The sequence below is a fragment of the Pangasianodon hypophthalmus genome, chromosome 14, assembly GCF_027358585.1.
Source record: "Pangasianodon hypophthalmus isolate fPanHyp1 chromosome 14, fPanHyp1.pri, whole genome shotgun sequence".
Classification (NCBI taxonomy): Eukaryota; Metazoa; Chordata; class Actinopteri; order Siluriformes; family Pangasiidae; genus Pangasianodon; species Pangasianodon hypophthalmus.
In genome coordinates, this window is record NC_069723.1 from 15,353,015 (window position 1) to 15,379,280 (window position 26,266).

General features: G+C 38.0%; 2 protein-coding genes across 2 annotated transcripts in view; one reads left to right on the forward strand and one right to left on the reverse strand.

Moving 5' to 3' along the window:
* Positions 1–9,467, reverse strand: part of LOC113539345 (LHFPL tetraspan subfamily member 6 protein) — a 55,758-nt gene extending 46,291 nt beyond the window's left edge. The window contains exons 1-2 of the mRNA XM_026935059.3: positions 9,118–9,467; positions 8,251–8,761 (exon numbers count right to left, since the gene is read on the reverse strand). Coding sequence (XP_026790860.1) covers positions 8,251–8,635 — 385 coding nt within the window. The 5' untranslated portion in view covers positions 8,636–8,761; positions 9,118–9,467. The remainder of the gene's footprint in view (positions 1–8,250; positions 8,762–9,117) is intronic.
* A 2,884-nt stretch (positions 9,468–12,351) lies between these two features.
* cog6 (component of oligomeric golgi complex 6) overlaps positions 12,352–26,266 on the forward strand; it is a 37,582-nt gene continuing 23,667 nt past the window's right edge. Inside the window, exons 1-4 of the mRNA XM_026935071.3 lie at positions 12,352–12,558; positions 13,559–13,702; positions 13,827–13,898; positions 14,034–14,092. Coding sequence (XP_026790872.2) covers positions 12,421–12,558; positions 13,559–13,702; positions 13,827–13,898; positions 14,034–14,092 — 413 coding nt within the window. The 5' untranslated portion in view covers positions 12,352–12,420. The remainder of the gene's footprint in view (positions 12,559–13,558; positions 13,703–13,826; positions 13,899–14,033; positions 14,093–26,266) is intronic.

Sequence of the window (26,266 nt, forward strand, 5' to 3'; positions counted from 1 at the left end):
TGAATGGTAAGAGGATATTTGTTTAGTCAGGGTATAGATTGTGCTTCTCCTGTTGGCCTGAAATGGTGGGATGGTTGTATGTAGAACATAAACAAGGATCCCACCATGAGACATGCTCGTATTCTGCCCATGAAAAGCTGAGAGAACACAGAATTTTGAAATATTTCTAATAAAAAAATCTAATAAAATATTTTCTTTCTCCGTATGCAATACCCTATCTCATTATGGCCTTGAATCTTGTGTCTCACTTGCAAACAGACTATATCATCACAGCAGAAGTGTAAATTCAGGTGTGCTTGGCATCACTGTGTTTTAAATGAATAATTAGTTTATATTTTGCTAAACAGAACCAACTAAGCTCATTAGAAAATATCATGAGCAGGTATAGACAAAAATAATAACTGTGGTAACAGACAGAATTGGTCAAGATATGTATGTATATATATATATATATATATATATATATATATATATATATATATATATATATATATATATATGTATATGACTGTTTTGGCATTCCTGCTGCTGCTGACATTTCTCCACTCCTGAGTAAAGCTGACTAGGAATGTGAACATTTGTTGTGTACATTAATAGAAAGAATTCCAGCTGGTTCCAGTAAGAGAACTCATTTCATACTCTTCCATTAAAGTAACTTTCAAATAATGTTTAAACCTGGTGCCTTAAAAGTCTCCCTAAATTGTGTGATCTTAATCCTATTCTTGACTATGCAGTTAAACTAAATGTCTAAATGCCTGGAAATGTTAGTCATATAGCTCGACACACAATTAAAAGTTAATTAAAGGGAATTAGATTGACTGAGCAAACTCCAATGTAATAAATGAAATGTAATGAATGTTTCTGTGAAGTTGATGATCTCTCAGCTTGAACGGTGAGTCACTCACCTATACTTTTTTGTAAATTTGAATTTTCTCACATCACATAAAACATCACACTGTCTGCCTTTCTGTCTGCAGAATCAGAAACAAAACCTGCCCATTGACAAATTTTAGTTCACTTAAACCTTTCATACAAAACCACAACTATGTTTCGGCATGAAATAATTCCCCCACAACCGTTTCCTAATTTGAACATTGGTTGAGCAATAACAATCCCCACAGGCGTCCTCTCCTCCACAGCAGGCTGTGCTTTAGTTATTTCAGACAGAGCTGAGTGAGGATTGGTGCAGTGGCCACTCCACACTTGGCCCTGTGGAGCTGAAAACAAGGGTTTAGAATCCAAATGGACTGAAATAATGCTTCCTGTCTAACCTTTAGTGCTGTAGATATCCTGTTTGACTGAGACAAATCCCTGCTGGAGCTGGACAGTCCGGCACTGAGCTGACCTGCTCTCTGACAATCCCTTTTTTGTTTTCTATCTCCCTTTCTCATTTTTTTTGGCTTTTTCATATGTGCCCTGCAGGTCAGTGAACACTATTGGGCAGTGCTTCTCTTCCACTCAGCGGGCCTTGCTTTAGTTCACACAGAGGAGTGAGAGAAGGTCAGAGGGAAAGTGAGAAAAAGAGTGGGCTAGAAAAGTAATTTAGGTGAAAGTTGAACTGAAGTAGAGCTTGGATTCAGAACATAAAGCAAGCACCATGGGCAAGAGAAACTTTGTAAAACGTTGAGGCAAAGAGAATAAGAGGGAGAGAACTTAGAATGGCGTATCAGTAACATTACCGCAGAGCGATACGGCCTCACCAGGTAAACTGTTCCCTGTGCACCTTTGAGGGTATCAGATGTGCTTTTATAAGAGTACTTAATTATTCTCCACTTTAGCAGCCTGATCGCTGAAAACCAGGAGCGTAGACAAGATAATGCTAATTAATTACTGGTATTAAGTCTGACTTCAGCTTTATATCAAATGCCAGGAGACTCAACCAGTGGGCTTTAATAGTTAGAGCAGCCAAGTTGAATGATGATGAAACAATCACTCCATTAGCAATCATGCTCATTTGCATATCCTCAAAGACATACAGGTATTCAGAAAACACTGCATCGGCTATTTGCTTTCCTTTGGTGCTTGTTTTAGATGTGTTCAGAGCTCGGAAAAAGTTCAAATGTGGATCAACTTGGGGGAAACTCTGTGTTAAAGGAGCAGTTTGTAATTTATAGATCCCTGTGTTGCCTGTGAAGATAACTGCAATTGCAGAATAAAATACTGACAATCCATCCCCCAATTGACTGCATCTTCTGTGTGCATATGCCTAGACAATATATGCCTAACCGGAAGGGCGAGGAATCGAGTTTTCACGCCAAATTGGGCTACTTTTGGAACAAGGCAGCACATGGAAAAAGATGGAAATAATCAATTTTCTGCAAAAAATAGCCTATGGCAAAACAAAGGGAACGTGGAAGTGCAGATAGTGTATCTACAATGCACAGAATCATTTCTGTTGTAAGATATGTTGAAAATATTGGGAGAGGGAATGTGGGTTTAAGGACGACAAAAAAGCATATATGCAAAATTTGTGCATAACACAGTGAACTCGTTTTCTACACAAAGACTGGGAAAAGAAGAATAATTTGTTACACTTTTCCCTCACAAATTCTCTGAGCTAGTTTCTGGTCTTCTTGCATGGTTTTTGATAAGTAGTTGGGCTGGAAATTTTGCTGAGACCTGGCAACCCTGTTCACTGGTTGCCTTAAGGAAAAGATGTAAAGAAGGTTTGTTGTAATTGGGGCGGAACTAAATTCTGAATTGATAAATTTCAACAGAAGCCTGAAATGAAGAAAAAAGCCAAATACACTACCCAGCTTAGAAATATTTTGAAAATTTTTTAAGTGTCTTTGAGTTTAAATGCTTATTATAGTTTTAAAAACATGTTTAAATATTGCAAACTGCACCTCGAATCCAGATATGCACTCTGCATAGCAAGCTGCATGCCTACAGGTTGAACTGTATTGATTTTGTATGAAATAACTAGTCTGAAATAACTGGAATTTACCGGCCTAGTGAATTCCATCACTGCGCCCACATCTACAATAGCCTGATTGATTTTTGCCTTAAAAGACAATCTAATGACAAAGGCCTACGCCTACAAACACCGTCTTCTGTTACACGTCTTGAAAAAGAACACTACCACACCCATAACAAACAAGATTCATGTCTCTGGAAGTAATTTGTATTGTGCATTGAAGTTATTTGGGAAGTAAGTCACAGGAGACAAACTGGAATAAATATGGTTATACAAATATAGCTGAATGGAATGTGAAATTAAATGTATCTATCAAACACAGTTTGGTTTATCCATTTGAGCCGCTGCATTTTGAAATTTCTGAATATTGTAAACCATAAACCATTGTGTAATAGCAGAGACTAATCTATAATAAGCACCCAAAGGAACCTCGTAATATATCAGCCTCTCCTCTCAAACGCAATACCATAAGCATCCATCATCTCTGAGAGAACAAAGACAGCCCATTTAACAGAGAAGGTGAGAATATCTCATCCATTTTTGTGATGAGACAGAGGAATTACCAGTTATTGGCTAAATGGACAGCAGCTGAATGGAAGAAGAACCATAGGGGGTTTCTGTCATTGCCATGGACTCTGGTCTGTCATTAAGACAGGACAAAAGGAATGAAGAGAACACAATGGGTGAGGTTTAAATATGAAGGTCATTTTCTCTTTCGTTCTATTCTTTGCTGTCTCCTTCGCTTTCTTTGGTAGTTTGGGCTCAATTAGCAATCAGCTTTAACTATACCAGCATCATTTGTGTGTGAGTGTAGAAAGTATTTTTTGTCAGAAATGAGATGAGGCAATGCTACAATTATACCTCCATATCGAACACCATTAGTGTTTATGTGGATGCTTGTTTTGTGCTGATGGCTCTTTTCGCACAAAACTAGATCTTCACAATAACATACACTCAACTCAAGTGAACTAGGATTAACTGTGTGCTATTAATTCAGGAACCAAAAGCTGGACTAATAAAGGCCTAATCACTTCACCTCATGTTTGGAAAAGTGCTGGGGACAAGAACAATAACTAAACCAAGTCAGTTTGCAAAGAATCCATATCATTTACCTTTTTAAACTCTCTAGCAATCATGTAATGATGGAATGCATTATGATCTTTTTAGAATTGAGGTGCTACAGTATACACTCCCTGTGTATTGCCTTTACTGAGCCTGTTAGAAGAAAAAGAAAAGTGATACTGAGAGAACAGTGAGTGATACTGTCGCCTGATTAAATTGACAGTTTTTATGACAACTACAGCCATTATAGAGTCTCACTTTGAATTCCCAAGTGCCACAATGTCATGATTGTACTTTTCTGTAAAAATAATCCATGATAATGCAATCATATGTCCATGTGTGACACAAACATGAAAGGAAAATAAACCACATAGAATCTCACATGTGCTGTTAATTTAGAGCTATAGTTCTATCATAGAAAAAAAGGAGAAGATTTGAAATGAGATTAAACGATATTTATAGAAAGCATTTTTCAATTTCTGCTATAAGTAATAAGGAAGGAGTAATGCACAATAAAGCATGCTTTTATACAAAAATAATCAATGGCAGGGTGTGCCATTGTGATGTGATGTGGCCTGATGCAAAGCAGTTACTGTTACCACCACAATGTTGATTGTTTTCCAATAACAGCACATGCCGAAGTGTTTCATTCCTCTTATACCAAAGCAATCTGCCAACTCTAACGAATTTTTATTTATTAAAGAATACTGCAATGGATACTTTGTATCAGTTTGCAGTTACATTTAATATTGTGGAAAAAGTTAATTCCTGGTATCATTTACATTATAACTGTTATAAACAGTCTTTCCTTACAAAAAAATTGCAGCTTGTCATGTTAAGAAACCAGAATGCACCAAGTTCTCAGTCTTGAAGACTTTCCCTTGTCTGAAAACTTAGAAGAACAGCTTTACATCTGTTACAAAGCCCTATCACTGGAGACTCCTTCCAAAAATGCTAAATAAATTCTCCTTCTGGTCAGTCAGGATCAAGAATTAAACAGCACTGTAATATCAAATAGTTTTTAACAGACTACACTTTCAAAAAGCTGTAGGAACTAAACTTGGGATATCAAAAAGTGGTCTCCATCATCTCCAGTCTAAGTTACGCTAAAGAACTGCTCAACATCTTAAACTTATATGACATATTACATCCGTCAAAACCCTCAAAAGACCTCAGGACGAATCAATTCTTGCATATATTTGCATTCTATAACACCAGGCTTCCTCTTATATATCAGTGTACCATGGATCTGAAAAGTGGCCAATACTATATGGTTGTAGGAGCTAGGTGCATGCTCAGCTGGGCGGTACGACAACAGCGGTGCAAACCGATATGAGGGTAAACTTCAAAGGCATTGGATTAATGTGCAAACCCTGCACATAAAGTCATGCACTGAATCATTAAAATGCATGGAAGCTTAAGGAGCCAGAGTGCTGGAGTGATAAGGAAAGAGCTGTCAGCAGCGATCTGCTTCTATTTAACACGATTGTAAAGTGACTGGCTCGTGGCAGGTTGACAAACCACAGTATGGGTCTGTATGTGTGTGATTGTGTGTGTGTGCATGCAAGCTGAGTTAATGAGAGGGAAGAGCCAGCCGTATTTCTAAACACAGTGCAGAGCATACAAGCTAAAATGCACACAGCACAGAAAGTACAGAAAGACTTGGACAAGGCTGTTCGGTTGTTCTGTCTTTTTAGCAGTGTGTTTCTGCTTTGAACGTCAAACTATTTCACCCACACAGTGGTGTGACAGTGTGCGTTTGTCCAAAAACACAGGGTTATGACTGGGCCACTCACTTCATTTCCAGCCAACAAAGAAAGAACTCACTTTCATCTGAAGTCAGTGGCCAGTTCACACAGCTATTCACACTGCCCTTCGTGAATGATGTGCGGCACGTTTACACATTTTGAAACACAGCCGTGGAACCAGAACAGAAATAAGCGTCAGCATTCCTCAAAGAATCCCTGCATAGCCTCTGTTTCTGATCTTCGACTTTGTGCCAAAACTCTGCCAGACAAGCGAGGGGGAGTTGGGGTGTGTGTGTGTGTGTGTGTGTGTGTGTGTGTGTGTGAATAAAAGGCTATTATGTCACACTGTTGGGAAGAATTTAAGAGTTCGGAATTGCAGTCCTCAGTTCTCAGGTCTAAAGAGTATCGGGTTCCTTCTGTATTGGATTTAATATTACATGGAGCAGAAGCAACTGAATAAGAGGACTGTGGTATCAATGCTCTCTAAACCACAAGGATGAGCAGAAGAGGAAATGCAATGCAGGCTGGAATTGAATAGTCTTTTTATTACAATGTGAACAATGACTTCTGAGGAATATGATATGCTCTCACTAAGTGGACACCAAAACATACTTGTGTGAGCTTTATGGGATTGCTGTAATGTAAGCGACTGTCATATCATCTGTATCAGGACAAATTAGTAGAGGAGTGTCACAGATCCTGGACTCGCAAGGCAAAGACACCCTTGATATCAGGACTGGCCACCGAATCAATTCTCATTTGCATAGTCAAGGACTTCTGAGTATTCAGGAAGCACCACACCAGCTACGTTGTGTCCTTGATTATGTTTTAAATGTGTTTGAAACTGGAAGAGCGAAAAAATGTGGGCCATCTGGAGGACCCTAAGGACCAGACTGGGAAACGCTGTTTTAAAAGCAGTCTGTCTTCTGCTGCCTGCAAGTAGATTCACACTTGCAATCGAACAATTAACAAGCTGTCTCCTTCCCTCCAACCGCACCCCATCTCTTGCAACTATGTATAACTAATAGGCTTGCTTTTTTAAAGAAAAAGGGCAGAGCTAAGCATGTTCTGGCTCTGTTCTGGCTGAGATTAGAGGTAATTTCCAGGCTGGAAAAATGTAAACAGATGCCTAAAATGAATAAAGTAGCCATAGCCAATCACACATTTTTTTCTGGGGTATGTGTGAAATGAAATGATTAGTACAGAAACCATTGTAAACCTTACAAACTGCACCTTTAAGCCATAAATACTACAAAAAAATCTTGTGATGGACAAAATTTATATTGGAACTAATACCCAAAGATGACATTACAGTGTTTTTGGTATCATTACCAGATATTCAGTAGTCTAGGGTGGAGGGGGTTGGGACTTTCTTAAAGGGTCAATGATTTTTCAGCTGACACCTTTCTTTTACATAAAGGAGATGGCCATGGCCATATATCGACTACAACCACAGGCTTCAGCTCAAACATATAAACAATATAAAAAAAACCCTCATATCTGATGTCTCATCATAGTCATGTCTAATGCCTAGCAGATACAGCAACTTCAACTACAAGCATGTATGGGTGTGATGGTCAGGTGTCCACATACTTTTGACCATATAGTGTACTTAAAACCTGTTTGAAGTCTCTATTACTGCATTCTGGAAAACAACTAAAAATTAATAAAAACAAATCGGATTTTGGAGTGTTTCTGCTATTTTTCTGACATCTCAACTTTAAGAAAACACAAATATATTTAACCAAAATGACATGGAAATATTTTTATTTAGGTTACTTTATGAACTTGGCTTGGCGTTCTGCCTGCAGAGATCACATGCAGCAGTAAATGCAGTCAGTCTGCCTAAAGACGTGTAAAACTTTGCTAAGTAAGTATGATTTATTCACAATCTGATCAGGTTTTTGCTTTGTGTCAGCTATGCAAAACAGATTATTTTGGTAGTAATATTTTTCCATAAGCAGATTAGGTTATAAATGTAAACGTAAGCAAGTCGTCTTTCAGAGGAACTGGAATGATATCTTTAAATGCAGTTTTCTTCCTTTTCACTTATGGGGGCAGCCAGACTAGATTTTACCTTCTGGTAGAGAAACATATTTTAGTTCAGGAAAGTCTGTAGATGTCAGAACTATGTATAGGATAAATGTCAGAATTTGATCATGTGCAGAGTTTTCCCAGACCATTACACATATAATAATAATAATAATAATAATAATAATAATCCTGAAACACTGAGGTCCCTGACTTCGGCATGGTTTTATCTTTATATTAGATTCAACATTCTATCTGCAAACAAAAGACTTGCTCAGGTGCCAGATTTAACACCAGCTTCCTTTAAAGCTGTGATTAATGACTACACACGTCCTGTGGATTGCACATGCATGCCTGTTGTCTTTGGTGTAATTCAGATTTAAAGTGTTATATGACAGAGAGTGATGCACCACTCTGCAGCCGTGTCTAGTGTTAGACCATTTCCACAGAGCAATCACAGGGTCACAGGGTGAGCAGCTCGTGCTTACTCACCGCCGACGAACTGCACGCCCCCCGCCACGCGGCCCACGGTGCGGGAGATGAGCTCGGACACGCAGCAGCCCATCAGCGCCGTGAGCGCCACGAGCAGCAGCAGACCGCAGCCGGTGCCCGTGATCACCGTGCAGATGCGCCACTCCACGCTCGGGATGCCCTGAAACGAGGCGTAGCGTCCGCACTGCTCCAGCATCACCGTGGCCTGCCTGGCCTCGTCACGCACCGGGTACGAGCAGCGGCGGAAAGTGCCGAAAGACACCGGCTTGTCCATCTGAGATCCCAGCAGCCAGTATGGCATGAAGAAGCCCACGCAGCACGCCGCGGCGCTCAGCAGGGACACGAGCGACCACACCACACCCGCACACGTTAAACTGGAGGCCATGCTCTTCTCTATGATACACACTTCCCAAAGATTTATTCTGCACCAGAAAACTTGGATCCTCTGCTCTTTTTCTGTCTATCCCCACGCGTTTTTCACCATGGTGCTCCGCGCACTGCGTTCCGTCTCCTATCACACACACACACACACACCAACACACACGCAAAGTTACATGACGTATAAGCACACGTATATTTCCATAGTGTATACACATTTAGGGTTCTCTCATTACTAGGCTTATTGCACAACAGCTGGAAAGTTAGGATCTAGAAGTGTGCATTCATAGCATTCGTATTCTGCGTGCATTCGTATTATTGCCTAAAAGGATATGACATTCATAATCGCTTAGAACTTCTAGCCTTTATCACAGAACGATCTGTGCATCTGCATGCATTGTGTTGAGTTACGTGTAGTGCTAATTATAGCGACGAAAATGAATAATAATCAGTGCAATACAATGATACAAGTGATGATCTAATACCTACATGATAAAGTTCCCCGCCTGTTGTCTCAAGTGCGAATCAGCGGTGACATATCCCAGAGTCAGAAACCAAACTTTCTCCAAGACCCGGAGACAGCGTCTGCTTCAGGACATGAGAGGAAAAGTTGCCTGAACGTGCTGCTGGGAATCCAGTGTCCTCTTTCACTATTCACTGAAGCACAATAGGACAGAGCTCCAGCTCCAGCTCCAGCTCCGGGCTTCAGTCCCTCAGATGCCGAGAGCTCTGTGCGCTGCGTCCAGCTCGCGCTCTCCGACAAAAGTGCAGCGCCGCGCGAGCGCAAAAGTGGAGCTTCTATATGTACGCGCGCGCATGTGTGTGTGTGTGTGTGTGTGTGTGTCTGTGTGGGAGTGTGTGTGTGTGTGTGTGCGCGCGCATCTCCGCCCAGGAGGATGGGCCAGTTCTCATGTAAAACACACACACACACACACACACAGGCTTGTGAGGACCTTACATTGCCTTAATTATTAATGCAGTTAATTAATGCTATTCTACACTTAAATCTAACCCTAACCTTCACCTCAGTAACCAAAGTGAAACCTTTTGGCTCATTTTTTTTAAATACAAGCTGGAAAAAAAAGCAGTTTTTAGGGACCAGGCAAATGTTCCTAAAATGTCCCCCACAAGGTCAAGACTGTCATTTATTCCTTGTGTAGGGATACCAGGTCCCCACCAAGACATAAAAACACTGCGCCCCCCTCCCCCCCCCTTATTATTCTACTACTATTTAAGTAATGTATTTCTACTGATCTGTGTATGCAGTAATGCTGATCCTAGCCCTACCCTTAGGAAATCTTAAAGAAATGTTTCTATTTTAGTTTTTCAATTAAGAAAAGTTTGTTGTTGTTATTTTTTTTCTTGGGGAAAAGAACATTCCACAAGGTTTAATCATCATGTGTTCCTGTCACCACTAGGACATTTGGTCTCCACAAAGAGATAAATAAACCCACACACATAGTCTAGACGGAGACTTTTGCAGCTAGTAACTCCTTTGAGGGTAGAAAATTTCCACAGAATGACAGCTTTTTACTCAGACTCGTGGGCATAATGCCCAGGCCCAGAACAAAAGGACGCCTAACCCATGTGTCATTAGACCACTAGACAGGACAACTTCCCTGGGTGAGTAGGGCTCAGCATAGCACAGCTTAATTTTATAAATATAATTCTACGAATTAATATTCAAAAATGAAGAGCAATAGGTAAATATTTATGGTATTGCTATAGGGGCAGTGATAGCTCAGGGGTTAAGATGTTGGCCTACTGATCAGCAGGTCATGATTTCAAACCCAACCCCAGCACTGCTAAGCTGCCACTGCTGGACCCCTGAGCAAGGCCCTTAACCTTCAACTGTGTCTTAAATGTTAGTTGCTCTGGTTAAAGGTGTCTGCCCAATGCCATAAATGTAAATATTGAAGCTATTTTTTAAAAACTTAATCAACTTAAAAACTGCATTTTTAAATCAAATTATGATTTAAAAATGATGACTAAAAAATATAAAGAGAACTTTAGTGATAGACAAGTGAACAAGTGAAGTACAGATAGGCCTACTTAAAAACCAGACTTAAGTACAGTAATTAGCTAATACACACCATCAGATAAAGTGAATCAAGTTTATGACAACAGAGCTCTTTGTGTAACAGGTTCTACTTCGCACTCATTTTTATCACTTCATGTTCATTTTTATATCTGTCATATATTTTCTATATATCTTTTTTTAAATACAAAAACTACAACTTTATTTTAAAAAAGTAAAAAGCCAAAAAGGTTCCTTTTGGTTACTGAGGTTAAGGTTAGGGTCAGATTTAGGTGTAAGCATGTCAGTAATTGGCTGCATTAATAATTATGTTAATGTAAGGTCCTTACAAGGATAGTAAGACAAACATTTGTGTGTGCACACGAGTCTGCCTGCATCCTTTCCCTCAATTATTATGACTTTGACTTGCCATGGGCCATCTGTCATGTCATAATTGCTGCTGGTTCATCGAAAAATGCAACAGAGGGTGGCATGGACTGTGAATATGTAATCTGGTGTATGCTGTATCTTCCAGTGGTTGAAGTACGGCTTACAGAACTGCATGATCGTAGTTCAGTACTAAATATGCCAGCGAGCACGAGCAATCTGTAGCAGGACTAAAGAGATACACCAGCGAGGTGTTGTTTGTTGAGTGCAGGAGATAAAGAATGAGGTGCACGCTGGGGCACTGGAGTTTACAGAAGGGAGGCACTGCTGTGAATTATTCAGAAACCTACTGCACACAAAACCATAACCCTGTTTCTTACCTGAACGTTTTCTCTAGATGTACTTCTGTAATTTCATCATTTTGCTGTAATGCAGTAATTTGAAAGAGCAAATACATTCAGGGTACTAGGACATCGATCTTTTCCTCACAATATCGAGTTTATGTGCAGAGGTGAGTTTCAGGGTGATTATAATGCGATTGTGGCAGGAAATCTTTCAAACTAATTGACTACAAGATTGTGAAAGGCAGCCTTGAGCCAGCTCTGATCCTTCAGTACCTATGTCCTCTTTCTAACCTGTTTTTAACTTGCTATTTTGTAAATATATTTTTTATATATATATTTAAAAACAGGTGCATTGTTTAACACTATTCAGTCATTACTTCAGTAACCACATTCTTCTTCTCAGGGTCTCAGTGGATCCAGAGCCTATCCCAGGAGCACAGGGCCCCCTTAATGGGTCGCCAGTCCATCGCAGGTCACCACACACACACACACACACACACACACACACACACTCACACCTAGGGGCAATATAGCACTGTCAATCCATCTACCAGCATGTTTTCAGGAGGAAACTGGACAATCCAGAGGAAACCCTTGCAGACACAGCGAGAACGTGCAAAACAAACAGTGTACAGACAGTAATTATAATAGCAATAATAGCTGCTGAACCATCCTGCGGCCCTTTTAACACTACACAAATGTTAAATCATTAAACAACAGTTCTTCAGTTCGAGTTTTAACATACGGACTAAATCGCTTGCACAGCTACCAATCACAGTCCCTTATCCCTTTCATAGTCTTAATTGCTTTCATAGAATTAAACAGAATTATCTGGTTTTTTTTATACTGGCATGTAATTTAGGAATATTATACACATTATTGCAGATATTGTAGCTGATAATTTGCAGGGGATTTTTTTTTTCTATGATTACACTGTATGTAGCTCCCGGGCCGGAACTCGTTGCTGAGTATCGCGTGTAGCAGAGGGACGAATATCTGCGATGCTCAAAACAGCTTCCTGGTAGTTGACGTGGTTTGTTTATAATGGCAGATACAAAAGTGGAAATTTCATCTGACAGCTCGAGTCTGCTCCCAAACAACGGCAATGTTTCCTCTCAGACTAATAACCCGCTGTCACGGAAGCTTAATAAGATTCTGGAAACCAGGCTGGATAATGACAAGGTGAGAGACACATTCATTCAAAGCTTCCATGCTAGCTGGCTAACTAGCAGGTGTTAAACTAATGCACTTATTCAGAGTTAAAGCCATGTTTATGAAACTCTTACTGATGCACTGATCAGAAGTGCAATTCTGTCCTTTACTAACAAGCCCCAAGTCTTCTTCATGCATATTAAAGAGATATAACTTCACCAGTCAGCTAGCTTATGAATACATAATTAACAAGATTTCTAAAAGATTTCTAAAGCTCTCCTCCTGCCTCCTCATGGCTGTTTATATGCTGGCTGTTTATATCACATTATTCTTTTTATTTATTTATTTTTATATATTTTTTCAAATAATATTTACCTTTAAAATAAGTAAGTGAATTAATAATAATAACAACACAAACAACAACAATAACAACAATAATATAAGTAATAAACGATTATGTATTTGCACTTTATTGTATTATTATTATTATTATTATTATTTATATTATATGTATATGATATGTACAGTAAGTGTAATTTGTTTGTAAGTTTGAGTAATGGTAATAGTTGAACCATTGCTCACTGCAATAATCATTATTCTTTTCCCCGTTTTCAGTAACTTATGATTTACTCATTATTTTAAAATTAATAATAATAATAATAATAATAATAATAATAAAATATTAACAATAACAATAATAGTTATTATTATTATTATTATTGTTATTATTGTTATTATTTGCAGTGTTACTCAGAGTTGAATGGAGACATTAATATTTTTGTACCAAAGATGTAAATTTAATATTTTAGTTTTATTTTAAATTTTAAAAAAGTTAAATAAAAGGAAAAAAAAATCAGTGAAGGCAATTGCCTAATCATTATTATTTTTCAGTATTTATAGCTTAATTTTTTTCTTTAATATATTGTCATTTTCAATGTAAGATTTTCTCTTCTTCTTCTTCCTGTTATGTCCACTGAGAGCTGTTTTTGGTGAATATTAAACTTCAGCTTTGTCTTCTCTTCACTATTAGGAGATGCTGGAGGCTTTAAAGTCTCTGTCAGTTTTTTTCACTGAAAACAGCCTTCGCACACGGAGAAACCTGCGAGGGGACATCGAGAGGCGCAGTTTATCCATCAATGAGGAATTTGTGCGGATATTTAAAGATGTGAAGGAGGTATGCTGTGTTTAACCTGGTCTCTGACTGTGATATTGCATTAACACCGAGAACATTTTTAATCACTAATTACATGTTTAGGTGTCCTTTACATTTTATCCTTGTCTTTATCTTATTTACATAGGAGCTGGAGAGTATACATGAAGATGTCCAAGCCATGAGCTCCTGTTGTGAAGAAATGACCAATAGATTGAAGGTAAACTCTTCTTTTGATCTGCAGCAGTCTTGGCCAGAACTGAAGAACTTGCAGTGCTACGTTGCTTTGCATCGTGTTTATCCTGCTTTGCTCTGTGGTGCTGGTTACAAAATTAAGTGCTGTTCTTTTTAACAGGCAGCCAAGGAACAAACCCAGGACCTGATTTTGAAAACCAACAAACTACAAGGAGAAAAGTAAGTTGAATTAAAAATGCAAAATGTGGTGAAATTGTAGATCAGCAGACTCCTACACAAAATGTGTGCTGCTTGGAAAATTCTGACAGTTTTCTCTTTACACATGTTGCATTATTGTTCCCATTATGTTCTGCTATGATTTTTTTAAAATTCATTTTGATTTTAAAGGATATTGCAATAATTGTCTTAATGCCAATCACGTTTAATATTTTCTATCCTAGAAAAACCTTCCTGGATTTTACAAAATTGTACTTAAAATTCAGTCTAGGCTTTTATTCTAGCCTGCTCAGTCAGTATGCCGTAGTCTCATAAAATGTGAAAAAAAAAACTGTAAGTGTAGTACTGGCCAGTGCTCTTGAAACTGGCTTTGCTTTTACTCTTGGTTAAAAGAAGATCCTTGTCTCGGGAAGGTTGAGCGCAAACAAAGGATTACAGCTCGATATCTCTCAGCACAGCAGTAGCATATGTATGAGGAAGCTAAATCTGCTGAAGGTACACACTTTTATTTTACGCAGTTTAGGGTGCTATAAAGCGCAAGCTGATCAAATTCATTACCAAGATGAATAGAATGAACAGGGACGCTGATTACTTTGTGTAAATCTAATAGATTGCCAGTGGAAATGAATAGACTGTATATCAGTTTGTGATAGGATTAAAAGTAACTCTCAAGCCCGAGGTTTGGACCAGTGTATTAGAGCAGTTTTAAGATATTTTAGAGCAGACGTCAGCTTGTTATTCTGCAAAATCCATTTTAAAACATGTGTAGATCAACACTGTGCGTTTGAAAGATCTATAAAACACCGGTTCTTTATTTTGAGCTCTTCTTAATTTATTTATTTATGATACTTAATTTTTCATAATTTATGTAGTTCTGGTATTTCTTGGGGCTTAAAGAGAACTGATCTGTTTTTCCTATTTCCATGTTATTTTAAAACACTATGCATGTTATTGCAGTTCTTATATACTCATTATACTATAATGCTGTTGAGTTCTTGATTCTGGTCAGAAGGTGTTGATTAATTTTTTTTAATAGGAGGATCTCTGGCCACTATAATTAAAATAACACATTTATATTAATGTGCTTGTTCTAATATGTTAGTTTCTATAGTAACGGTTAATTCACATGTATGGCGAACACTCCACATATTCTAAGACTCTTAATAAACAGATTAAAAATGGGTTATTATTTGACAAAGAAAAATGTATATTTTTCTATGGTGAAGTTTTCTGTAGCGAGATATTTATTTAACTTTTATAGAAGGAGTCTTGAGTGTTAGTGTGTTGTAGTTCAGTAAGATTTCTGCCATGAGAGAGCCTTTGGTACAGAACACTTTGCACTTTCCAGTTTCTTCCTTATTAACGGCAAAAGACAGTGAGGAAGTGACTTTTATAGTTGTCATATAACATAAGTGATAACAGGAACAAACTTATTTCGTGGACGTTCCACAACATTAAAACAAAAAGTTGTAATCATTAGCAATTTGCTGTTGATAACAGGAACACCAGTATCACCCGCATCGCACCACCCCGTTGGTGATAATTTTCCTATTTAAATTCCCTGCCATTTTTGCGTGCAGAATCGTTGAAATTGACCAATCCTACAGCTGTACATTTTTTGGCAAAGCCTCTGCTGTATTTCACCTTGTTCAAAAAGCAAAACAAGCTGTTAACCTGGGACTGAAATCCTCAGGGATGCCGGTAAGAATAAACTTCCACTTCTTTCTGTTATGGAAGGCCATGCATGAAAACATTTGCTTCTTGACAGCTAGGAACAGCACATTTGACCATCGCAACCCCCTACCGCCAACCTAATCTGCTCCATTAGCTCTGCGTCAGAGGGTCATTTGCAGATTTGTCAAGGTTTTGACATCAGAACCATGAATAATTCTGAATGCACAGGTTTCTGTCATCTACAGTTACAAGCCAAAAGTTTGCATACACCTAGCCTAAAGATATTCAATCTCCACAAATTTCAAGTTACCATACATTTCATTTGGCAATTCAATTAGGGCATCTACTTTGCTCACATTAGAGATAATTTTAAAACAACTTCCTAGAGACTTTAAATAGTCTGGAAGATTCCAGAAATTAATGTAATGCCTTTTAGAAGCTTCTGATTTCCCAATTGTCATAATTGGAAGTTAATTGGGAGCACACCTGTGGCTGTAAAAAGGCCTACCTTTAGAGATGTTGTTTTGCACTTGATACCATGGGAAAATCCAAGCAACTCAGTCAAGTCTTATGAACTCAAACTGTGGACCTCCTTAGGAGCAATTTCCAAACACCTGAAGGTACCACAAGCATCTGTGCAAACCATTGTATGCAAATATAAAAATCTTTGGACCACACAGACACTGCATCATTCAGGAAAGAAGCATGAATTGACTCCTAGGGATGAACTTTGGTTTGAAACTGAACCCCAAGACAACAACAAAGGAACTGAGGAAGGAGTTAGAGGCATCAAGTTGAAGGTATCATATACCAAAGTATGTACATCCACCGTTAAGAGAGTCCTACATTCCCATGGCCTGAAAGACTGTCTTGCAAGGAAGAAGCCCCCATTCTAAGACAGGCAAAAAAAAAAAAAGCCAGAATGAAGTTTGCAGGTGATCACCAGGATGAAGACCTAGCCTTTTGGAGGAGTGTTCTCTGGTCAGATGAAACAAAACTTGAACTGTTTGGCCACAATGATCAGCGCTATTTATGGAGGAAGAAGGGTGAGGCTTTTAATATGAACACCACCATCCCAGCTGTGAAGCATGAGGGTGGCAGCATCATATTATGAGTGATGCTTATGTACATTAACTGTACATCATGAATTTCATCAAACCCATTTAAAAATGCAAGGAAAATCCAGTTTGCTCATTTACTGTAGCTTTAAGAAACCTGTCCAGAAACTGCAGTTTTATGAGGACCATTATAATCAATTACCACTGACCTTTCCTTTGCTTCACTTCGCATTTGTTATCAGCCTGATTAGTGGCTAGAGCTGCTTCTTACTGAAGCGTGAATACAGGTTAATAAAAGGTGGGTATTTCCGACTCTTCAAGTGAATTGCAATTCCCTGCATTGAACAACGTATCATAACTGATTCTTTTTCTGCAGTTTGGTAAAAACAAATAACACATCTTATGTCTTATTTTATTATTATTATTTTTTTTACTATTTCTGCTGTTACCCGTAACCATTTTGTCCTACCTTTGTTGAGCATTTTGTCAGATGTTTAGTTGGTCTTTGCTCTGCCGCTTTGTGTTACATCTGAAGAATATAAATGAGTGTCCATAGATTCATAAATAAGTAAGAAATTCAACTTTTGATGAGGTTCGATGAATGATTCATAAGCTGTCTCAGTGAGTGTTATTCTTGTCGCACTTCAACGCAGCATGTGTAATTAATAGTGTCATATCTCTTGTTGGCTGCTCATTGTGAATTCTGCTGATTGTGGCCTACGATAGATATGAGAGACAACAACGCATGCCCCTGGGCAATAAGATGAGAATATGCGGTGCAGTGAGTGATGAATCAACTCTTCAGCCTGAGCATTTCCATTGCTTTTCACCACCCGCAGATCAGCTTTATGGCCCCTGCTAGTAACACACAGTTGTTTATGGCCATTGAGGGGCTGCCAATAAAACTCATTTGGGCATAATTGATTAGAGGGAGAAGCGAACAAGGAGGTGACAGGAACGCTCAGCAGAATGTCTCGTCTGATGAAACATTGGCATGCCGGAGAGAGAGAGATGGATCGGGTTAGAGAAAAGTAGAGTGATTTATGCATAGGGGGTTTGATTGTGAGAGTCTGAGTGATAGAACAAGGCTGAAATTGATGGTGTGCAGAAAGTGACTGCTGGAGCTGAGCAGTGCAGGTTTGCTATGTTCCTGACCTTGTGCAGCGACATCTGCCACTGGCACATTGCTGCAGCTGTGGTGGGCATCTGGTGACTCCATGCTTCAGTAGCCCTGACCTCAGACTATGGTACATTTTGAAAAAGAACCCTGAATTTAATACACCATTAACATTACACTTATGTTAATTCATAATGTTAATTCTATGGGGCTGCACAGATTGTTTTCAATTTTCAACATGATATTGATATCAAAGCTCCATGTATTGACTGATACCTGATACTGTTTCGATACTGATTCAATACAGATGTAGTGATTTGATACTGAATCAATACTGATAAAATATGGATATGGATTTGATACTGATTTGACACTGATTTCCTTCTGATTTTCTTCTGATTTAATGCTGATTCCATACTGATTTGTTACTGAGTTGATACTGATTCCATAATGATTTGATATGGTTTTAATACTCATGTACTAATTCAATACTGACTTCTGACTGATTCAACAGAGATTTGGTACTGATTTGATTTGGTACTGAATTAATACTGATTCCATCATCATTTAATAATAATTCGATACTGATTCAATACTGACATCATTTTAGTAACTAATCTGATTGTCTACAAGTTTCTGCTGCTAAATTACATGAACCATCACAGACACAATGGTACTGGTCTTTAAGGCAAATTGTATCTTCTGTTCACATGCAAGATCTCTGTTACACATGTGTTCATGGCATAAAATGAATCAAGTGGCAAATGCATAAACTCTGATCCGATGCTAATTTTAGGTTTGTTCTGGCCTGGATAATGATGATGGGTGTTGGAGAAGTGCTGTCCTGAGTGCTGAACAAATATGCCAAGTGGAATACTAAGTAAATTGCATTTCATTGTTTTGGTAAGCCACTACAGGCTAAGACCAGTTCTTTTTGCAAATTAATCTTAAAATTTTTTATTGCTAAACCCTTCTGTAGATGTTAAAGACATGTCCTGTTTTTGCTAGTGCATTATTTATTATTCATCATCCTTCTTCATGTATCTCAGTAACAGGTTTTTTTATATTTAAGCTATGTTGTCAGGTCCTGTCGATAAACGGCTGTCATAAGGTGTATGCACATTATTACAGTACTCTTATGAAGTTCACAAAATGACAGTCGAATGTCAATTAGTTGAATAAAAAAATCATCAGCCAGAATTTAATAATTGTGACAGCCCTAACCCGAAGAGATTTCCTAACCAAGTAATTGAATACTTGCCTAACAGCTGCAGTGATTTAATTTAATACATTTAATAAGATGTAATGTCAGTCCTCATATTATTACACTCCTGTCTTAGATCTTTCGCAGATCCACAGATCTTGCAGTCATTTTAGGTTTAAAAAACCGCCCCCATGTAGTGTTATTGTGTATACAGGATCATATTTTGCTTTCTGCTCATGTCCCGTTTGAATGCTTCTAAGAAGCGAACAGCATTTGTATTATCCGGGGAAAAGTCTACTGAATGAATCCAAATGCTTTATAAATATAGAATGGGCCTGTTGGTGTTGTCATTTTGTCCCCCAGGCCCTTTGGGAGCAACTCCGTCTTAGTGACATTTTCATCAGTGAGTCTAAAATACGCTAGGCCAGATGTGAACATCCCTGTCTGTCCAGCTGCTCTGTAACCTTGCCTGACATCTCATATATCTAAAAGGGAGAAAGCTGTGGCAGATACAAGACAAGGACATAGAATACACTTTTACTTATTGGAAGAAAATGAACGAACAGATATAAAGAAAGGATATAAAATATTAAACCACAGACTGCTGATGTCAGCTTTCCCAGTCCGGAAAACTCTCCCAACTGACCTTTGGTTATCAGTGTGGTTCTTTGTGCTGGAGCTCATTGTACAGACAAGTGCTGACCTTTTTTTTATTTGACTTCTCTAACACTTGAGGCATACTGTCAAGAGCTTGACATGACATTTTAGATGGAGGAAAAATAAATAGTGGTGCCTGTTTCTTCTTATTTTACAGAGGCCTGGTTTTCTAGTTTTTTAGCATTTTTTTTCTTCTTTGTTAGGAGGAGGTGATAGTCTGTGGTGATAAGATGGTAGACTTTCAGTATGCTAAGAACATTTCATGCAATAAAAAAAAAATCCCCTGTCCATTTCTACCTCATTTAGCAGCAGCATGTATCACCTGAAAGCTTCTCAGACAAGCCTAGTCTCAGTGACAAATGAGCATCATGTCTTGATGAGAAAGTGCCTCGTGCCCTCTGTCTGCCTCCCACGTCCTCCCTATCACTCAATGCCACAGTGTCGTTTGTTCTCTAAAGAACACAACAGCCCTGCCTGGTGATGAGAGGAAAACAAACCCTGAATAAAGAAGGCTGAGAACAGACAAACAAGTAAGCACCTGGTAGCACTGATTGTCCACCGCCCCTAGCTTTTTCTCCGTCTTTGTATGTTTGCGTACATGTTTGAGCGGAGGTTTCGCTGAAAGAACCTTTCATTAGCGGAAATGAGAATTTGTTAACGCATTCTATGAAGCCCATATTTACAAATCATTATAATTGTTTTTCTAACGGAAGTTTGTAGTCATTTCTTGTAAGCTTTTTTTTTTTTTAATCATTTATAACTAATGACCTGTCAATAATTATATTTTAAAAACAAATTGTTAATAAAAAATATCATAATTGAGTGCTTCAATTAAAGTGAGTGATGTTAAATTATTCCTCATAATATGTTGTAAGACACTATTAACTTTATTTTCGTAATGTAATATGGAAGCACTTAATTCTAGATTAACCACATACAGGCACATTATTGTGGTTTGAAAACTTTCATTTCAAAATAATAGAACACATTATAAAAATTATAAATGATTTGTTCTAAAACATTTAAAAATGACAAGTAGATGAACATGTACCACGTACCATGTATTACTTATACCACGTACCATGTACATATGTGTATCTTTGACATTTTTTGGAAGCACCGACGTTTTAAATGTTTAAGTTTTTAAAATTGCTAATAAATTACAGCTGCTTTCTAATTATTCATTAAAGTCATTATTAGTTATAAAAGTTATGCAGCTTTATATTTTATTGTTTTTTCTTTTATTATAACTACAAGTATTATAAATTATCAAGGCATCATAAGAGATGCCTAGATAAAAATGCTTACAAGGAATCATTTAAGAACTTACAAAAAATGATAAGCATAGTTATAGTGATTTTATGAATATGGGTTGAACAGAAAGTGTTACAGAGAACTTTAAGTAGAATACACATTTCTCTTTTTAAACTGATAAACTGACCACATCTTGTTCTCTTGCTACGGTGCAGGAAATGATTGGAAATGTCCTGTTGAAAAAATCCAACTTGGGTCTATGTGCCTTATAAAAGGGTACACAAATAGTCAGAGAAAGGACACTTGAACTGTTCAATCCATAAGAAGTGGGTTTACAATCAAGGGACTGGCTGTTCAAAGAAAGTTAGCTTTGTTTTAGAGCATGGGTGACTGGTCAGTACATTTCACAAGGCCGCTCATTTCCCAGTCCTTTGATTGATTCTGTGGCCTGAGTCAGATTGAGGATGCATGAGCAAGCAGGCACACTGAAGTGTGAGCACAGGCGGGAAATGTATTCCCATTTTTTCCATGACACACAGCTACAATTTGCATTTGTATCAGGATGAAGAAGAGACAGATATGTGTGGTTTTGTAAAGAGAGTTTTGTAAGTTAAGGTTTAGCAGCAGGACTGGTGCTGTGGCTAATGCAAGCCAAGATAAATAAAATTCCATATTAAAAGCTGTGCTGTGGATGTGTGTTGGTGAGATAGATGGCTTACTGAACACTCTATAGGACCACTGGTGCGTGACTTAATAAGCATTTAATGAGTTTGCCAAAGACCTCTATGAAGGAGGTTCTCAACCCTGTTCAGTTCTCAGGGTCTTATATATGAGGTTGAAATTAATGATTGAACCAATGTGAAGAGATGTGTTTGTGTGTGTATATATATTATATATGTTTTTATAGTTTTATAGGATTATATATATATATATATATAGTTTATAGCAGAGTATGACTGAATGCAAATACATTATTTGGAATGATCAGCATTTTTTAAAGGAAAGCTTGTCAGAAAGGTTCCCAGGGCTTCTGGGTGAGACTAGAAGTGTGCATCGGGATAATTTCCAGGGGCATGGTGATAGCGTTCATATTCAATTTAATTTAATGACGAAAAGAATCTTCAGGTTTATACCACACCCAGTTTGAGCATAAATCCGAATACAGATAGTGATACAGATTTTTTGAGCACTAAACAGATGCAGAATCAGATATTGTCATTTCTTTACACCTCTAATTTATAGGCAGTTCAAAGTAGAATTTATAGCATTCTACTTTGTTCTCTCAGTCTCACACACAGTCACACCAAACAAATGTACACTTCCTTCCCATAAAAGCCTTGTTTATGAAGCATTAAATGAAAGTCAATAACTGTGCACATTCATTAGAAGTGTATTGAGTTGTGTGAGTGAATTTATATATTACTCTCTTCTGAGAGACAGGTTTATTAACCTTTTTGTCTTCCTATTATCTTCATTCATAGAATGTTGAGTTTGATAATTGTCATGTTTGACAGCTTTAATGGGTTGACTTCTTAATGACTTATCACTGATTTACAGTGCACTGGGGTGCCAATTTCTTCTCTGCACAGGTGAGCAATAGCTTATACACTAGAATAAAAAAAGGACAATAGTCGAGCAATATTTCACTGCAAATTCTCAAGTCATATTAGTCAAAGCTTGAGGTACTTCCACACCTGAGTAATGCTGTGTGTCGGAGCAACAGAGACAAAATAATATCTCATGCCTAGAAAGAACTCTGAGCTCCATAGCAGAACAGTGAGTTTTATATCCAGGCATTGAATACTTAGCTTCATACTCACAAAAAACAACACTGATAGAGTTAAAAATTATGCAAGAAGATTGCCTAACCTTAGGGTCTTAGTGTAGTTTTCCTAGTGTGCTCTGTGGCGTGGTACTGACTGACAACTGGCTGTGTTTCAGTATTAATCTGCATTTAGATCTATGGGAAAGACTGCAGTACATAGGGTCGGAAATTGTGGTTGACACGGCATACTGAATGACTGTAATCCTGACTCATTAATTCAGTATGTGAGGAAAAACAGAATGGAAACGGTGTCTTAGGTGATAGTCTGATCACACCCCGTACTGATATTTTCCATCAGCAAGAGCGGTCAGATAACTAGACAGAGAAGGATATTATAGTAGAATTACAGCGCATAAACCCCTCATTACAAAAAAGGCACATTTGCGAGTCCAGTGGTGCCAAAACCACACACACAGATCTACAGAAATGTGGAAGAAAGTGATATGGCCAGATGAGTCATCCTTAAACATGTTCTCAACAAGTGGGTGAGTACACTAGGAGATGTATGTTGACCCCTAGAAGGAGGGCGTCTGGTGGCCCTGTTATGCTGTAGGAGTTTTCTGCTGTGGTTTGGCTCTGCTTGTTTTCTTAGAGAGAACAGTCACTGCACATCAATAGAAAGTTATTTTATCCTATGACGAAGCATTTCTATCCTGATGGGTATGGTTTCTTCCAGGATGTTCCACCCTGCCCCCATCCACAGGGCCAGAGAGCTTACTAAAAGGTTTGATGAATATGACAGTGATGTAAATCATATGCTGTCTCACCCAGTTGAAGTTCTATGGGAGATTTCGGAGCGATGTCTTAGACAGTGCTCTCCATCACTATCATCAAAACACCAACTGAACGAATCTTTTGGAAGAATGGTGTTCATCCTTCCAGTACAGTTCTAGAGACTCGCATTGAAGCTCTTCTGGTGGCTCGTGTTGGCCCAGCACCTTACTAAGACACTTTATGTTACATTCAATTGTCCTCTGTCTGTAGATCAGTAGACCAAGTTTGCTGATTACAAGTATATTTATTCATTCATTCATTTTTTTATCTAAAGCGACTTACAAGTGAGGCCGTATACAATACGAGTATCCAGCTGTCCAAAGACTTAATGGTGATACGAGTACTGCTGAAAGAAAATAACCATCAACACACCAGGAGCAAGTTCAGGATAGCTGGAGGAAGGACACGGGGAGCAGCAACTAAACACAATAAGTGCCACAAACGTTGTCACCAAGCAATCAGTCAAGCCACAAATAATAGCATTATGATAAACCAATAATGTATGATTAATTGTGTTTAAAAAGGTAACCACATTGCACCATCTGTATAAAAATGAACACACTTAGACACAGACAGAGGAAGACCTGAAGCTGTTTTTCCATCAGTGTTTAGGTGCTTGAGAAAGATCTGCATCTTTTTGTGTTCTTGATGCTTGAGTGGAAATCTAGAGTGTGTGTGAAGTTCTGTAGCTTGTTCCGTGACCATGGGACCAGAATTGAGAAGAGTATGTGATGAAACGATTGTCGTTATGCAATTCTTTCGGGAACTCGAGTGCACATCAGCACAGTGGCTTACAAAGCGAAAGCTTCAAAGTTTCCCTGTTTTCTGGAAGTTTTCTAATGTTTGCATTTCCTTTAGTAGCAAAGACGAGTAATATAAGGTCACAGGCTACAGCATGGCTTTTAAACAATCCCATGACATCCCAGATGATTTCTTCGCACTCTTACCCTCAGGAGCTGTGCTTCCACTTAATTCTGTACTATTATTATGACTTATTGCACTGTGTGACATTTATGGCTACCTCCACCTGAAACATCCTGTTCCCTGTGATAAAACCTCAGTTACAGTTATACGATATCACATCACTGCTAAATCCGATTGGTCGGAAGGTTTAATTTATTTCATTTTCATTTTCTACAGCAGCGTGGCTCTGACAGTACGGCAGTATGCTGGCCGTAATTCATATCCCAGGTATATATAAATGTGCTCGTTCTAATATGTTCTTGTTTCTATAGCGATATCTCATTCACAGGGACTTGCCTGGTGGACGCTTCATATAATCTAAGACTAATAATAATTATACTAATATGTTGATGTTTTTTTGTAAGGAGATTTTTGTGTAATATTTATGGAAGGAGTCTCCAGTGGTAGCTCTTTGTCACAGTTCGTATGTTTTTCATCACAGAAGAGTCTTCAGGACAGAGGAATTTGTACATTTTAGTTTCTTGGTAATGTGACAAGACAAAAAAGTGGCTGGTGAGGAGTGAATGCTTATAGCTGCCATAATAGTGATAAAAAACTAACTGTAAATTACTGTGGTATAAGAGGAATAAAACACCGTTAATGGAAAATAATCAAGACTTCAATTCACACCAACATGATGTTGATTACTTCCCATAAGTGATGATTTATTTCTTTCAGGATACCCAGAGTGCACATTCATGTTCCTATTGTTGACTTTCAGTTCTGAGTAATTTTTATTTATTTTTTTTTTTAAATGACCTCCACTTCATGAACAAGTTCAGAAGTGATCGGTATCTGCACACATGTCTGTAACTCTTTCCTTAACAAAGAAAAAATGTATGTTTTTAACAGATGCCTGTGTGATTAGACATCACCAAGGACCTGTATAAAACCATGTCATGGTTAGTCATCAGACAGAAGGTGATGTGGTGAATGAGGGTGGGATTTTGAGGTTAAATATTAAGCATAGCACTTCAGGACACTGAGCTTTGCTGGCTTATGTAGACTTTTATGGCGTTATTTATCTGTTGTACCCGATTCATGTTTCTCTAATACAGCTGAATGGGAGGATTTTTATTGTTTGCATTCATCTCAGTCAGAGTTTCCGATGTTTGACACTTTTATTTGGATGGTTTTGTTTCTTCTCCTATTGCCTGAGTCATATAAAGTCTGGTTTGGCAGATGAGTTAAAACAGGTTAGCCAGAGCAGGACTGCAACTGTGGAATACTAATGTGCTGTATCAAATAGAGAAGAGACATTGAGGACAAAAATCAGAATTATGTTCTAGAAATCTGATGTTATCATTTTAGTTTGAGGAAGATGTGAGTTCCTGTGTTTTAGTGACTGCTTGATTTAAATCAAAAAGCCAAGGTCAGCTGTGGAAAGTTTAAGATAGAAAGAAAAACCTATCCAAGAAAATTCTCTTACTGGTAATAAAAAAAAAAAAAAAAAAAATTGTATTATGTATGATTCATACATAGTGTGTGAATTTCAATAATGTTTGGCTGACATAGTAACACAGAGCATGAAAAGTGTATTGAAATCTGATTTCACATTATCTAGATGATCTTATATATGAAATACAAAAAAAGTGAAAATCTGAATGTTTAGCCAAATAAAGATGTGTTTAGCCTGGTATATAGTACATTT